General features: G+C 42.4%; 1 protein-coding gene across 1 annotated transcript in view; it reads right to left on the reverse strand.

The window, feature by feature from the left end:
* The window catches only part of ADCY2 (adenylate cyclase 2), a 341,754-nt gene that overhangs the window by 227,806 nt on the left and 96,815 nt on the right, over positions 1-17,133 (reverse strand). Inside the window, exon 3 of the mRNA XM_049767904.1 lies at positions 3,373-3,534. Coding sequence (XP_049623861.1) covers positions 3,373-3,534 — 162 coding nt within the window. The remainder of the gene's footprint in view (positions 1-3,372; positions 3,535-17,133) is intronic.

Raw genomic sequence — 17,133 nt, forward strand, 5'->3', positions numbered from 1 at the left:
TAAAATAAATAAATAAATAAAAAGTGAAGAAGTCAGTTATCAAAAGCCCTACCCCTTGTAATTGCTGCAGGATAACAGTTGGCCCTGGGAGAATATAAAGCCCAGTTTGAAGTGCTAGTAAGGGTGAGGAGAGTCTGTGCCACTGCCGCTGCAGAACTGCTCCTGTTGGAGGGTCCTTCTGAATTGCTGTGGAAGGTGGGCTAGGAGATGTTGCTGCTTCTGCGTAGTAGTTGCTGCCTGATTGCTGGAGAAACTGCTTGCTGGACTCCAGACTCCTGCAGCTTTTTGCACTTTCTCCTACAGGTCTGGGCCTAACACTAAGAACTATTAAGCAGTGAGCTCGTGAAGAATCTGGTGGCTCTTTCCTTCTTGAAATCATAACCACTGAACTGACCTGCTTGTGAATCCCTAAGGTTGTGCTGAAAGATCTCACCCTGGGAAGGTGAGAGTAGGATTTATGGGAGAAAAAAGAAAATCCCATAAATATAATCAGGGAGATTTCATAGTACATGAAAAAGAACAAAGCCCAGGACAGGATTATGCATGCACTTGGGAGACAGCTTAATGGGCTGAGCCCATGTTTTGCATGCAGGAGGTGAGGGGGTCAATTCTCAGCATTGCATGGTTCCCCAAAGAGTATGGAAGTTGCCATTTAGCACTGAATAAGTAGACCTTGAGCAATGCCAGGTGTGACCCCAAAACTAATAGACAGAGTGAACAAGTGAGCAAGAGAGAGAGAAAAAGAAAGAGAGGTATAGTAGGGAGGTTACTTGCCTTACTTGCTTGTGACTGGTCCAAGTTCAATCTTTAGCACTCTATCTACTTTATATGGTTTCTCCAAACTAACCAGGAGTGATCCTTGAGCACAGAGCCAGGAGTAAGTCCTGAGCACACCTGATATACCCCCAAAATATAAAACAAATGCAAACCAACAGACAAAAGTCCCATGTTTAGGGCCCGGAGAGATAGCACAGCGGTGTTTGCCTTGCAAGCAGCCAATCCAGGACCAAAGGTGGTTGGTTCGAATCCCGGTGTCCCATATGGTCCCCCATGCCTGCCAGGAGCTATTTCTGAGCAGACAGCCACGAGTCACCCCTAAGCAACGCCGGGTGTGGCCCAAAAACCAAAAACCAAAAAAAAAAAAAAGCCCCATGTTTAATTCCAAGACCCTTTCTCTTATCTCTTCTAAGGCATGAGTTTATTTTTTCATAGAACATTCAAATTTATTCCTTTTGTGAAGAGCTTTCAAGCAGTACTCTGGAGCACAGGGGTCACTTCCAATGATTTTGGGCTCAGCCAGGCCAGATAGTGGTTTCATGACTAGGTCAAGTGGTAGTAAGACCATGCTGCAATGAACACGCATAGGCAACTGGGTGGCAATGCTCAGTCTATCTGCCAGAATACTTGATGTGCTCAGGAATCAGGCATGGGAATGGAAACTGGGGCTCTCACATACAAGACATGAACCCTGATCCCTGAGCAATCAGCCTATTCCTGTCATCTCCATGGTGATACAGGTGACTGGGGAGGGAAATGCTCAGGAGAAAGTGACTTTTACCATATATGGTCTCTTAGTGACACTCATTATCCAGTGTGAAACAGGGACCCTTCATGCTAAGGCAGGACCCCATTTTATCCCCATGGATCTGACACTATCCATATCCTTCCTAAGAACAAAATAAATGATTTTTTGTTTGTTTTGGGGGCCACACCTGGCTGCACTCAGGGGTTATTCCTGGCTCTGTGCTCAGAAATTATGCTTGGCCAGCTCAGGAGACCATATGGGATGCTGGGAATTTAATCTGGGGTGGCCTTGTACAAATGCCTTATCCACTGTGTTATCTCTTTGGCCCCAACAAAATCAATTCTGAGACCCAGTGGATATGAGGATTATTGGGGACTGGTCAGTGATTTACTTTGGGTGGCAGTGGGTGACAATGATACACAAAGAGAAGTAGGAGAAGAAATCCCAGAAATTCCATAATGCTAAAGACTATATAGACTATATAAACTAATAATGAGACTACATAGTCTAATAATGAGAGAGATGGCAATAAAAATGTTTCAGTGATCAAACCACGATGTTTCAGAAACACGGGACTTTCAGGCTAATAGTCTTCATGCAGTTGTGTTATAGATGCCAGAAGAATATTGAGACTAGAGGATCCTAGAAAACAACCAATGAACTATGACTACAGACCCAACAGTGAGCCTCTAGGCTTTACGTCAGGTTGGCAAAGTAAATGCTCAACCAAGCGAATCGCAGACTAGATACTTAGAACCAACAGGCTGGGCTGACCTGGGTTTAAAATCCACTTACAACAGCCATGCTACTCAAGAGTAATTCTCAACCTCAATGTATTTTTTATATAATTTTTATTTTGACCAAAGTGGCTTACATATCTTTCACAGTAATATTTTAGGTACATATTAACATTGAATCAGGGGAATTCCCATCACCAAAGTTGTCCTCCCTCCACCCCATTCCCATCCTGCCTCCCATATCCCCCACCCTCACTCCCTGGGCTGCTAGAATGAGTGGTTCCCTCTGTGCCTAGCTTACTACTTAGTGATCATATAACTGTTTGGTCTTGGTACCCTCCATTATTTCCCTCTCTATTTGAGAAGCGGAACTAGATAGTTCAAGTTATGTGGTTTTGTTTGAAGAAAAGCAATAAAACAGGGTAAAAATCAAATACGCCCGAAAATGGGCGGAGTCCTTCTAGAGGCTCTCAACCTCAGTTTGAGAGAACCTCAGTGTATTTTATATCACAGCTGCATTACTTATATTGGACTCACATGATGCAAAATAAAACTTGTCTTTATATACACACAGAAATGCATACACACAATAAAACACTGTTGAAAAACAACTCAAAACATTAGCCCTGAATGTGCATACCAGGAAAGTCAACAGTATTTTTTAATACTTTTACCCAAATAGTAGAACTTCACTAAAATGTCATTTATGATTCAGAAAACGCAATTTCCCACCATAATATGAAAGTTTTAAAGAACTCATTTTCCTCCAGTCATGGAGCAGCCAGGAGACTCAGTAGCCAGAAATAGAGAGTTTCTGTATTTCTCTAGACCCCTGCATAAAGGGGCTGTGACTATCAAGGTATAGAGTGGTGAGAAAAATCACACTCTTAACAGCATAGGTTATTGCCTGTATAAATAACATTGCTATTACCACACACAACACAACACTCCTGTCACCCCTCAGACCTGAGATGAAGCTGCCATTCTTCCCATGCTTATACCTATTTGCTGCCCATAACCATTGCTTCCATTGCAATTGGTGCCAGCACCCTGACTTCAGCACCTGGCACAGCCCCCATCCATGCTCCAGAAGGACATGGAGGTACCTACCTGCCATACCAGGTGCTCCTTGGCCCCAGGAGTTGCAGAAAGGCAGACGCTCAGCACAATGGTGTGAGAGGAGGAGGTGAGCACGCTGGCGATGATGGCATCCCGCATGTTGAAGGGCAGCATGGTGTAGACCACGAAGATGATGAAGAGGAAGAAGGAGACCTAGAGCAAAAGAGAAGAGACAAAGTCATGGAGGATTCCTGAGCACCAGCACTGGAGGAAGTGCTAAGGAGGCACAGAATGTGGCTGTCACCTAACTAAACCCACATGCTGTGGGGAGGTAGAGGAGGTGCCTGGTCCCATGTCACAGAGATAGGGAGGTGATGAGATTCCACATGCTTAGCTCTTAAGATGATGGTGAAGAGGAGCAGTGCAGTGCAATTTTGGGGAGCTACACGGGTTCAGCTCTTCCTCCCCTGTAAGAGTCCTTCCTGAGGGCTGTGGGGTCCAAACCACACAACCCAAGGATTACATGAGACATTATTTCCCAGTAAGCATCTTTTCTTTGATTTGTCAAGATAAAAGTCACCAAAGAGAAGCCAGAGTTATATAGCACAGATGGTAGGGTACTTGCCTTGCAAGTAACTGACCTGGGTTTGATTCCTACTATCCCATAGAGTTCCCTATGCCTACCAGGAATTATTCTTGAGTGCAGAGCCAGGAGGAACCCTTGAGCATCGCTGGGTGTGGATGCCTCAAAAACAAACAAAAAGACACTGAACAAAAGTCATGTTTTTCCAGAAAGCATTATCATAAGTGGACATGGGGATAGCTCTGAGGCAGCACCTACTTGCATGTGTGAGGCTATAAGTTCCATCTCAGCCAGGAGCAATTTCTGGGTGCAGAGCCAGGAGTAACCCCTGAGTGCCACCGGTGTGGTCAAAAACAAAAACAAACAAACAAAAAATCAAATTCTATCCCTAACACCAGCCCACATGGCAAGTGTCTTTCTACCTGCTACCCTCTAGCACTACTGCCACACAACGTGCCACCCCAAGCCATGGACACAACAGTAGTTGCCACAACACCTGCAACCAAAGAAGCCGCCACCGTGGAGAGCTCACACTGTGACCAGAGTAAGTAGGAGATGTTGGAGGGAGGGAGAACAGCAGCAGATCTGGGCTCCATCCTTGGGACAACAGAGAGCTTCTGAGCTCTATCAGCAGGGACTCCTAAGTGCAGAACTGAGGAGTGGCACCAAAACAAAACAAAACAAAATAAGTCAGAGGTGTGTGTGTGTGTGTGTGTGTGTGTGTGTGTGTGTGTGTGTGTGTGTGTGTGTGTGTGTGTGTAGAAGCTGTGATGCAGAGAAAGTCCATCCATACCCTGGTCAAAGGCATCTTTAGGGTACATAGCTGGAAGCCTGAGACTTTAGAGGAAGGTCAGATGGAGTAGAGGGGCCCTTCGATAAAGGGGTCGCTCCTTTCTTTTTGTTTTTAGGCTACACTTAGCAGTGCTCAGGATCACTCCTAGTGGGCTTGGGGCACCATATAGGATTGAACCTGCGTCAGCCACCTGCAATTCGAGCATCCTACTCCCAGCCCCAAGGACCTGTCCCTTCTGAGGCCAGTGGAAGATGGTGAAGAAGGAGGGGGACACAGAATTTCTGGGCTCTGAGGCGGGCTGAGTCCTGTACCTGGTGAGGCTATCGCTTTCAGGGACTCTTTCTGTGTTTTTGCTTTCTTGGGTGTCACGTTGGGCTAATTTGATAAGCAAAGGTTGCATCTCCTTGTCACTTCGATTCATGTTTTAAAAGCCAAGTATGACGTGATTAGGGAGTCTCTTTCAGCTGCTGCCCGCTTACTCAGAGATGCTCATTGCTCACTGTTCACCTTCCTTTCACCCTCTTATGCGCAGTAGTAGCCCAGCCCCTGCTATCTGCAATCTGCAGGTTACCATGTGCACTGCCACCACTTCACCACCAGGGGCGTACTCCTCATCATTTCCTCATAGACACCATATGAGAGAGCATTGGATATTTCTCATCCTGACTTATTGCACTTAGCTCCATCCCCTCTAATTCCATCCAAGTTTTAGCAAAATGCAAGAGTTTATCTTTCCAATAGCAGAAGGTCAGTGGTGGTAGTGGTGGTGGTGGTGTATCTTAGCAATAGAACCAATGTCCCAGATGTCCCTCCTCCCCACCCCACCCACCCTGTTCTCTAGACAGGCTTCTACTTCCCTCGTTCATTCATATTGTTATGATAGTTCTCAATGTAGTTATTTCTCTAACAACACTCATCACTTTTTGTGGTGAGTTTCATGTAGTGAGCTGGACCTTTCAGCCCTCCTCTCTTTGTCTCTGAGAATTACTGCATTGGGACATTGGTGATGGGAATGTTGCACTGGTGAAGGGGGGTGTTCTTTTCATGACTGAAATCCAACTAAAATCATATTTGTAGTCAAGCTGTTTAAATAAGGATATGCAAATAAAAACCCCAATAGAACCGGATTTGCCCATCGTTCTGGAAGATTGATCTTAACATTCTACCATTCTACACCAACTAAAGGGGAAGGGAGGAGAGAGAAAGAAAAAGGAAGGGATGAAGAGAGAGAGACAGAGAGAGAGAGAGAGATGTCAGCAGGTAGGGAATGGGAATAAAACCGGAGATTTTGGTGGGGCAAAATGTGTGCTGTGAACGGTGTTAGACGTGATATGACTGAAACTCAATCATGAACATCTTTGTAACTGTGAAAAAACTCACCAAACTGTATTATGAGCAACCTTGTAACTATGGGGTTTAAATAAAGTAATTAAAAATAAAATTAAAATCAAGAGGCTGGAACCTAGAAAACCAAAATAAAATAAAATAAAATAGAAACAAAATTTCTATAGCATATACTGAAAAGTTGGATGTTTCTGGTACCTAGAGCTTTCTAGTCACTTTATATTTTATTTCAGTATTAAAATATGTGCAAGACTAGAATGTTAGTAGAGGAGTTAAGGTGCTGCCTTGCCTGCAGTAAATTGGCTCTGGTTTCATCTCTGGCACCACACATGGTCCCCTAAGCACTATCAGGAGGAATCCCTAATTCCAGATCAAGGAGTAAGTCCCGAGTACCTCCAAGTGTGTCCCCAAAACAAACAGATGTCCCACAAAATCAAGGGGACATATATTAGATCAATGCAAAACAACTTCTTAAAAATATTGTTTTTAAACAAATGATTGTTGAAGAGCTGAATGAGAAGGCTCCATGCCCAGAAACACACACAGATAATTCATAGTACATGCTTAAAAAAACTTGCATGTAGAAATGTGCAGAAAAGCAGGGCCTGAGAAATAGAATGGGGTGGGAGTGGTGGGGGCTTGCCTTGTACACAGTTGGAACCCAGGCATCCCATAGAGTTTCCAGAGAATCACCAGGAGTGATTCCTGAGAGCTAAGCCAGAAGTAACCCATGAGCATTGCCAGGTATGGCCCCAAAATGAAACAAAACAAAAATGTACTGAGAAGCAGGCCCCAGTTTGACTGCAAATCTGGGGCTCATAGATCCATCCTGCCTAAATGAAGATGTGGATTTTCTCAGTGGCTCTTGGTTCCTTAAGAGGTTAGAGACAAGCCAGACACTTCCAGCCCTGACATAGGGCTTCAATGAAGTTGTTTCTGCTTCTAAAATTGTTCTCCTGTGTGGCAGCTTAGCCCAGTCCTCAGAGAGCTTTCTGGTTTCTCCTATTCTCTGTTTAAATCCTACAAAGAAGCCTAAGTAGCAAGATAATCAGGATTAGTTATGCAAATCGCAGTAACTCTATTGAGAAATTCACTCTTGGAAAAATGCTCTGATTTTGTTGTTTAGGATGGGTTTAGTTTTTAGCTTACACTGGGCAGTGCTCAGGCTTATTCCTGCCACTGCACTCAGGGATCACTCCTGGTGAGCTCAGGGAACCATATAGGGTGCTGGGGACCAAATCTCACTGGCCACATGCAAGGCAAACACTCCCTGCTGGACTATTGCTCCAACCCAAGACTACTTTTTAAAAACACTTGATTTCTAGCTTTCTTTCATTCTACTCATGTCAAAGTGCCACTACCCAGCTCTCCCCCTTGTGCAGAGACAGAGGCTGGATCAGTGGCAAGAATCAACAGCTCATCAAGGCAATGGGCCCTCTAGATTCAACCTCTGAGCAGTTCCATAGAAATCAACTTTGCTACTATGAAAACACACTCACAGTATCTCAGAAAGGAATGTTGCTCCATTCCAAAGTCTCCTTAATAACCAGAGTTTAAGATACAAACTTCAGAGTTCTTTAAAGATTCAACAACGAAATAAATCACAAAAACTAATAATAATAATAATAATAATAATAATAATAGTCTCCTTTCCCCCTATATACTCTCTTTGGTTTAGAAAAGTTTCTGAAGATGAGCTCTCTGTGCAGACTTCGCTAAGATTCCTGCCAAGGCTTTATTATTAAAGCACAGCATCCGTGTTATGCTCACTGATGGAAAACTTGGGCTTCCATCCATCATGATGGAGCTGTGAATCATAGCACCACGTTCATCCTTCTCCTGGAAATGTGATTCAACATCAGCAAGATGGATGAGGGAATCAGAGGCAAAACACACACTTGCACTGGGCTTTCTTTTGAGTTTAACATCAGTAGGCGGCACAGTATTCATTTTAAAGAGCTTGAGAGAAGAGAGTACGGAGGCGAGAGATGCCCTGCTTGGCTAGTGGGTAGCCTTGTCTGTCTGAAGCCTGCGTGGAGCCCACTTGGAGCACTGAAGCACTGTTTCTCCTTCTCTGACAGTACTTGGGCTCTGGGGCCCTGTCGCTTATGTCTACAGCTTGATCCTGTTTTATCCTCCCTGCATGCATTAGTGCAGGGACCAGATATAAACTTTGCAATGTATATGCCTTGTCCCACCTCTAAAGCTGTTATCAACCTCAGCAGGTTCCTGTTACAAAGACATTTGAAATAGTTGGATCAAGCATGGGTGGGTGGGGGCTCCGAGGTGTTCATTTCTTTCTTCTACCATTTTCCTTCCCTTCACTCATTCACAGTAGGTCAAGACAATTTGATGTGAGCTGGGGCCAGCATTCTCAATGGTTCAGTATTTAAACCACATTCCTGGGGGGCTGGAGAGAGAGTATTATGATAGCTCATTATGCAATCTGGGCCCCCTGTGCACAATTCCAAAGCAATTATCTTTGGAAAGATTTAGCTGGGATGGCAGTCTCTTGAGCAACAGCAAAACGACAGGAAGCAACTTTGATTTCCTCTCAGTTGGCCTGTTGGCTAGAGTCCAACTGTGGAAGAAGAATTGTTCCTCCTCCCCTTGCTTTGCAGTAGGACCCAGCTGAAGGCACAACTGTTCCTCCCACCTCACCCAACCCTCACACCATCCACCCCTCAAAAATCTGGCTAGTGATGGATGGGGAAGCAGGGAATGACAGTCCCCTAGCTCAGAAATGAGGCTTAAAAGGCCTCCATTTAGGTTTGGCTCAATCTGCTTGAAGTTTTTCTTTCAAAATGAGAAGGTTGATGTCTGGGAAAACACATCCTTTGGACAGAGCCTGAAAGCAAGGCCAGTGAAACACAGACACCCTTAGCCCTGCCCACTAAGCCCAGCATTGTTCCAGACAGACTGTGTCCACCAACTTGTCAGCCAAGAGTGGGACATACACTGTCAGTGATTGTTGTCATAATCCACCTGGAATTTAGGATTGCTTGTGCCTATGTGTAGTCAGAGCATACAGCTAATGTGACCATCAGAATCAGAAGCAAAGCCATGAAGACCCAAGATCTGGGGCATTGCCTGTGGGACTCCAAGAAAATGTTTATCAACTTCCAAGGCAAATGCTCATCAACTGTAAAGTGTTCTCGAAGGAGCCCATGACAAGTTCCTAGGCTCCTAAGGACTTGATTTTTTGATAATCACTGAAAACATCAAAGCTGAGAACAAAAATGAAGTCTAAGCAGAAAAGCTACATTTTCTAGCTATAAAGTATGTTGTCCAGTCTACAATATCAGAATTTATCCAGAGACAGAGAGAGAGTGAGAGAGAGAGAGAAAGAAAGTGAGAGATAGGGAAAGAGAGAGTGAGAGAAAGAAAGTGAGAGAGAGAAAGAGAGAGAGAGAAAGATCATAGAACAAGCCTTACTTGCATGCCTCGAACATTGGTTCAGTCCTTAGAATTGACCACAGGGCTCCCAGAGCATCACTGGGTACAGCCAGAGAGAAGACCCTGAACATAATCCTCACTTTGCACCAATGGCCTATTTGGCCCACTATTACTGGGAAGGTTTTCTAGGCCTCATAAATGCTGCCTTGGAGGCCAAAGGACAAAAATAAAGCAAAGATTATGAAAATAATACCTCTTTACAAACAGGGCAAGTGTTTTCTTCTTTTGCAATGAAAAAACACAGCACTGAGTGGAGGGTTATGGACTTTGCCTCCACTCTAAAGGCAACATAGGACCAAGTCTCATGGAGTGGAGCTAAACTAAGCCACTGCTCTATAATCCCCAAGGGTGATTAAGGCAAGACAAGTGCCCCTCTACACAGGGTATTTCAGCTTCTCTGTCTATAAAAGTGCCACATGCATGCCCCAAATGGCCTTGTCAATGTCAGAGGGTCTGTCCTCAAACTCTTCCTATCCATAGAAAAGATAAAGACCATCACAAGTTCAGTGGGGAGCAACCAGACCAAAGCATACTTCTTAGAAAACCTCTTCTAGTTTTTCTTTTTTTCCCTAGCTCCATGATTAGTACACAAATACTGTGCACCACTGATCATGGGTCAAATATTTTCTTTTCAGGTTGTAATAATTTTCTGACTTTAGAGTTTTTACAAAAGAATAATTTCATTAACCTCCTTCTCTCTCAGTGTGCCCCTTCTTTGGGTACCAGAAAGACACAGCACCATCCCCTCCACACCTTCCTCTGTAAACTCCCTCCCACATGCCCAGGAGGACAAAGCGATGTGACCTCTCCAGCATGATTATTTTCACTTCCCTTCCAAGGCCCAGAGCCCAGTTAGACAATGTAACACCATGAAGCCAAGCAAGCCTACAGTGCACTCCACAAGATCCAAGCCAATAAAATAGTGACTATCTGGGTGAGAAAACACACAACAGGCTCTTCAAACCCGTGTTCCCTCTTAACATAAATCTTGCTTGCTGCATGGTATCTATGCATCTTTGCTTGCTTATTTTCACTCTGGAAAATTCCTTTTCCCTTTTGAACACATACTTCTTCTCTTCACCTTTCCAAGCAAGTTTTGTTTAATAAAAACTTAACCAAAAACACAAAGCAAATACCCCCCCCACACACACACCAGCACATTTCTGCTCTTGGTGACAGCGAAGATTATTTCTGCTAAGAATACCCTGATCATACCACTAACAAAACCCACCACAGAATGGAGGTGCTTTTGAACTGTTTTTGGGAGCAGCATAAGAACCCTCAGCTCTAACTTTGATGGCTCATTCTCTTTCTGTTCATTGTCAGCTGTTTATACTGCATTCTAAAATGTGTTGAATCTTCTCTGTTTGTGGGTCTCAGCATAGAATCACAGAGGTTTCCCATGTTTGCATTTGTTTTAATCTGTAATTCATTGACTTATGTGTGAAACCAACTATGAAATATTATACCACACCTTATGCAAATAAACTATTCAGGGAGATGAAATTTTATTGATTTTGTTTTTCTCTGGGGACATTATTCCAATTGTTTAGATATTAGACATACATCCCTAAAAACTTGATTCCAGATTGGGCTGGACATCCAACTCCACAGCTGTACTCTAAACTATTACTACCTCATTTCTATTTTGTACAAGAAAATGTTGTTGTATAAAAAAACTTAGAAAGTCAATAACAGGTTTGCAATGGCAAAAAATTAGTGTCCTTGCTATTGTCTTTAAAAAAATTAAACACTTTAGAAGTGGTAGTGTTGGGGGAAGGAAAAGAAGGTCCTCATTAAAAAAGTTATGTAAAAGAGCTTTTATTTACATCCACTGTTCTGCTCTTTATGAATATTCATGACCATATTCTTTTGAATTCTTATATTTATTTAATTTAAAAGGCCAGTGCTTTGGATGAGATAGGCTCGTGCAGGGAAAAAGGGTGAATTATTCATCTGAAAATGAATGTGGTTTGGAGGACTCAGTTTTAGGAATACATTTGGGTCAGCTTGTTTCGTTCATAGGCCCTGACTCCTAGAAGACCACCATGTTTGACTACCTTGATTGCCTTGTTGATCTTGTTCTGGGAGGCAAATGTCACTTGGGAGAACACATATCCTTGAAATACATAATTATGCATTGAACTATGACCTGCCTGGTGGATAAACACCAATGGAGGTCTAGAGGCTCCTGAGCACAGCTTGGGAGACCACCTCCCAATATGTCTCTGATGTCTCTTCCAAGTGGTTCTCACCTATACCCTACCTGACCCTGAATTCTCTGGTCCTACCAATCCATGTCTATGACCACCCAAACTTCCACATTCCTGGGATCACAGTATTATTCTGAGGAATGGCACCACTGAGAAACTGAGTCATGGAATGGTAAAGCAGTGCATTAGTCAAAAGCAGATGGGAGCTCTGGAGTCTGAGGCGAATGTCTTCACCCCAACTCTGCTTGGCTGGCCTCTAGCCCAGCCCCAACATAGTACACAGTAACCTGTAGATGGGATTTGAGGGTGGGGCATGTTGCCTCAAAGTCCCATGGGTCAGAACCACATATTCATCTGGGTAGGTGAAAAGGAAGGGCCACATCACACATGTTCTTCATCACAGTGCTGATGAATGCCCTGCCCTGCCCTGAACCCGAACTCCCTCATCATGCCACTCATTTATATGGCTCAGACCCTGTCCTGACTCTGGGAGGAGAAGAAAACTTGTCTTCCAGAGGCTGGAAAAACTCAGAAACAAACTCTCTGACTAGCGACAGATTCGATGAGGTCGGAAGGCATCTGCTTCCATGTGGAGGGCATTTTGAGTAAGCATTGAGCAGTGTTTCCAAGGTTCCTATTGTGACTCTGTTTTGGGAGACCCTTGGGGACAGTTATGACTCCCCTAGAGTTGGTATCTGGGTGGTGAAGGCAGTTGTCAGACTCTTCAGTGACATTTCTCAGCTAATGAAGCTCACCAAACACACACACACACACACACACACACACACACACACACACCCCTTTCTTCCCTAAGGCCAGGCCCTGCACTTACGGTCACCCACAAACTTGTTCTCTTCCTTTAAGCCCATGAACATGATTTCTAACTCAATCCATATGCTTTCCCCAAACATGCCAATCTCAGATATATTTTATAAAGCCATCTGGGGATGGTACTCATGTTACTTAGACATGTAGGTCTTTCTGTGTCTTTATCCATATGCATTTAGGTTAAGTGTAAGGGCTACATTTTCTCCTATTTCTTAATAGAATATTTATTTCTGAGAATGGATTTTGGGGTTCTTCCATTGATAGTTGACTTTAACTCTGCATCCTGTCCCCTTTTAAAATAAACAGATTAGTATTATGAAGATAGTTTCTATTTGTAGAAAAACTGCACAAATGTCAGTTTATTTTCATATACTTAAGAGAACAGAATCCTTCTTTCCTTCCTTCCTTCCTTCCTTCCTTCCTTCCTTCCTTCCTTCCTTCCTTCCTTCTTCCCTTCCTTCCTTCCTTCCTTCCTTCCTTCCTTCCTTCCTTCCTTCCTTCCTTCCTTCCTTCCTTCCTTCCTTCCTTCCGCTCAGGGGTTACTCTTGCAATGTGCTCAGAAATCACTCTGGGCCATGTGTAAGACAAAAATATGCCTTCCCTATTGTGCTATCACTTTAGCCCTCGGGGTAGAATTCTTATGCTACAATTACTTTGTCATTCATTCAGAATTTCATTACTTTTGAGACAAACTTCTTCTTTTGGTTTTAAGGTTCCACGGAGGCTACCACATCACACATGCTCAGTCCTTTATAATGGCAATTTTTCAACATTTTTCCTATTGGTTTATTTGTTTGATGACTTGCTCTTAATGGATCAGAATGTAATTTCTAGCTTTGGGTTATGACCACCAACTGCTGTAAACATTCTTGTATGTGTTTTGGTTCTAATGTCCATGAAAATGTCTTGAATATAAATCAAAGGGCACCACTGTTGAATTGGTGTTTGAGCACATTAAGGTGGACTAAGCACTAGCTTCCAATTTTCTAGCAATCCAACATCCTCAAAGCCCAAAGTCATGTACAGAGTTTAATTCATATTTGCCTACACATAGTTGTGTTACTTCAGTTCAAAAGCTATAAAATCTATATATCTATTTTTCATACATCTGTCTCCAGTTTCATGTTACAATCAAGATGTCCTAAATACACATACAACCTGGAGATATGGTTGGGGAGATAGCATGGCAGGTAGGGCATTTTTTTTTTTGCCATAAATTTGCTATATTTTTTACTCATCTATCAGAAAGCACTTAGTTTCATATATAAATTGATAACACTACCATTTATGGGATCTCTTAACTAATGAAAATAGCTTTTAATTGCATCCTGGTTTCTCAGGAGATAAGAACAAAAGTGAATATTTACCTAATATGTCAGCTGCAATAAGAGAGGGACCCTACATGTATTATCTGATTTAGAATTTTTCAGCCAGGGCTATATGGCTATTTGAAGGAGACACAGCATAAGACGAGAGGACAAATTTCATGACTTCATTTTTCCAACATGGAGAATATTATGCTGAGCAAAATGAACCAGAGGGAGCTGGATAGACCTAGAAAGATTAGGCTCATTTGTGGAATATAAAAAATCAGATGGCATAGTATTAATTTTGAGAGACAATAGAAATGAGAGACTAAAGTACCAGTCCATGATAGGAAGCTTGTCAAATAGATTGGACAGTTCCATTAGGAAAGAGAAGGAGTCACTATTACAATGAGATCTGGAAATGTTCACTCTGGACAAGAACTGGGTGCTGAAAAAAGATAAATGGTATGCATATAACAATCAGTAACAACATTGCAAACCATGGTGGAGAGAAAGTGAGAGAGAGAGAAAGAGAGAGAGAGAGAGAGAGAGAGAGAGAGAGAGAGAGAGAGAGAGAGAGAGAGAGAGAGAGAGAGAGAGAGAGAAGGAAAATATCTGCCCCAGAGGCAGATGGGGGAAAGGGCAAGAAGAAAACTGGGCAAAATGGTTGGGAAATGTGTAGTGGTGAAGGGTGTTGGATACTGGATAACTGAAACTCCATCATGAGCAACTTGTAACTAAATATCTCACAGTGATTCAATTAAATGACTTATTTATTAAAAATAATAAACAAGAAAAAAGACTAGCTGGCAAACCAACAAGACAGGGAGTCGGTAAGCAAGAGCAGAAAGAGATCACACTTAAAAAAGGCTGAGAAAGAACTAATTTGTAATGTTCATGACATTAACATCCCCAACTAAAACAATATTAAAGCTTCAGTTAAATGCCTAGTCATAATTACCACCTACTGGATGTGGAGATCAATGTATAATGGTAATAATTAATGCAAACTTCTCTTTTTGCTTTTCTATTAGTGTTTGTAGCCTTCCTCCATCCCACGGAAGTTTGCTAAGGATAATTTATCCAGCAGATTAGAAGGCAGTCATCTCTTTTGGTCTTCCTACTAAGGGCAATTCTAATGCTACATTTGTTGGAATTTTGAGGCTGAGAGTGAAGTACTTTTATGAAATGTTTTAGGAATTTCCTTTAGATTTTAATTTTTTATTCGTTTTTATTTTTAATTATGAGAAAAAATATACAAAGAAAGAGGACAAGGCAAAGTTACAGTGGAAGGACAATCATCCATAAACAGAATTCTCAGTAGTCCCATAGCTTATATTTAACTTTGAACTTTCAGCCAAAGAACATTAAGAAAAATAAAACAGAATCCATGTACAATTACTTTGTCCCTCAAGTTCCCAGATTGTAGTACATATTTCTTAGAAGCACACAAAGCAATTTAAAGACATAAAACTTACATATCTCCTTAGACATTGAAGGCAAAGTACTTTTTTACATTTCCATGCACATGCATATTAGTTTAAGTTAACCTCAAAAGTTTAAGTGGGTTGTTTTTCTTAAGGATTAGAGTCTAAGGAGCACAGTAAAAACGGTGTTAGAGTGGCAATTATTGTTTGCATAGGCCCACCAAAATATGAGGGACCTGAAAAGGAAAAGCCTTGGCCTAAATACAAGGAGACCCTACCCCTGAAGTTTCCTGGCATAAGACCAACTCTAGGCTCCAGGCAAACTAGTTTGTCCAATCCAGGTCATTGACTGTAGTGCTAATACACTTTTATTTTTCACACAGTCTCTGTTGTTGGTATCATGTTTCTGTATTAAAGATCCTGGAATCTGCATATACTATATTGCAGTCAGGATGGTGCAGAGCATCCTCTCATTTCACCTCACAATTAAAGGGCAATGCAGAGAACCCTGTCCTGTAAGCAGCTCGTTGTTGTTGTCAAGTCTTCTTAGTGTTAAGGGAAGTCTCTTTTGAGCAGGTCGATGTCAGAGCTGTGGTAGGGACTTCCCTGGTAGAAGATTGCTTCCAGGTGTTGTTGTAAAAAAAAACCGTGGATGTTTCGTAGATAGCTTCCCTGGATCAGGGGTGAATGGAGGATGCCCATTCTTCTGAGGCCTGTGCCAGGTCATTATATCAATGTTCAGGGTGTAAGGTCCCACTGCACTACAAGATTTGTGTGTTCCAATCTCTATTAGATAAGAACTTATTTGTATGTATAGTATTTTCCCATTTTAATGTGCCTATGCAAACAAGGAACAATGCCACATGGCGTTATCGGCACATATTGGGGCCATAAGAACAAGTCCAATAATCCCCATGACATGGTTCAATCATAAGCATTAAACTGAGGGACTCTTCCACCAAAATTCCTTATTGAATAGCTCATAAAGAGTAGACAAGATAAAAAGAATCGTCACCGTGAAAAAATATTTAGAAAGAGTTATAGCTGTTAAAGAAAATACACATAAAATATTCAAAAGACATATGTTTCCATTTTATGTCTTTTGAAATAGTTGGGGGTTGTTAAATCTAATGCATGACTTTGGTCTGTGATTAGAACTGTGTAGTACTGAAGTTAAAAGGGTAAATGTGAGGTACTGATGGTTGGGAGTGAGAGAGTTAAGGAGTAATAATGAGCTTTGTAAGGGTGTGCGAAAGGGCAGAATCTGTTGGGGCAAGAGGTTGGTCTTGGTGCCTAACAAATTAAAGAACTGAGGGTAAAGAGTGTTAATTAAGGGGAAGATAACGAATCTGGATTGGGAGATGAGGGAGTAGAAGGGGCTCTGGTGTGGAGGAGGGGAAACATATCAGAGGGGTTATATACATTGTATAGATGAATTGTTTATGGATTAGGCTTGGCAGTCAGAGAGGACCACTATGTAGGAAGTCACATCTACATATATACTGATTTTAGAGACCTATTTGAGTATTATCCTCCAAATCTAGGGAATTCCATTTTTTTTCCTAAAAACAGTTGAGAATTAAGAATATTTTTGGGTGTTGTTAAAAGTGTTTGGGTGTTGTTTGAAAATGAATAATAGTAAGAATGGGGTCCAGTCTGGCGTGGGGGGATCTCAGACCTCTGGACTAAGTGGTCAGCCCAGGGGGCCTATGGCTAGCTGTCCTGCTCAGAGTCCCCTACATACCAGCTGAAGAGAAACAGAAGAACTGGCATGTGAAGTCTTCTGGGTGCAGCCCCTGCCTCTGTAGTTTGTGGATGCATAGGGAGGAATTTCTCTCCCCCCTCCCCCCAGGTCCCAATT

The sequence above is a fragment of the Suncus etruscus genome, chromosome 2 (assembly GCF_024139225.1).
Source record: "Suncus etruscus isolate mSunEtr1 chromosome 2, mSunEtr1.pri.cur, whole genome shotgun sequence".
Taxonomy (NCBI): Eukaryota; Metazoa; Chordata; class Mammalia; order Eulipotyphla; family Soricidae; genus Suncus; species Suncus etruscus.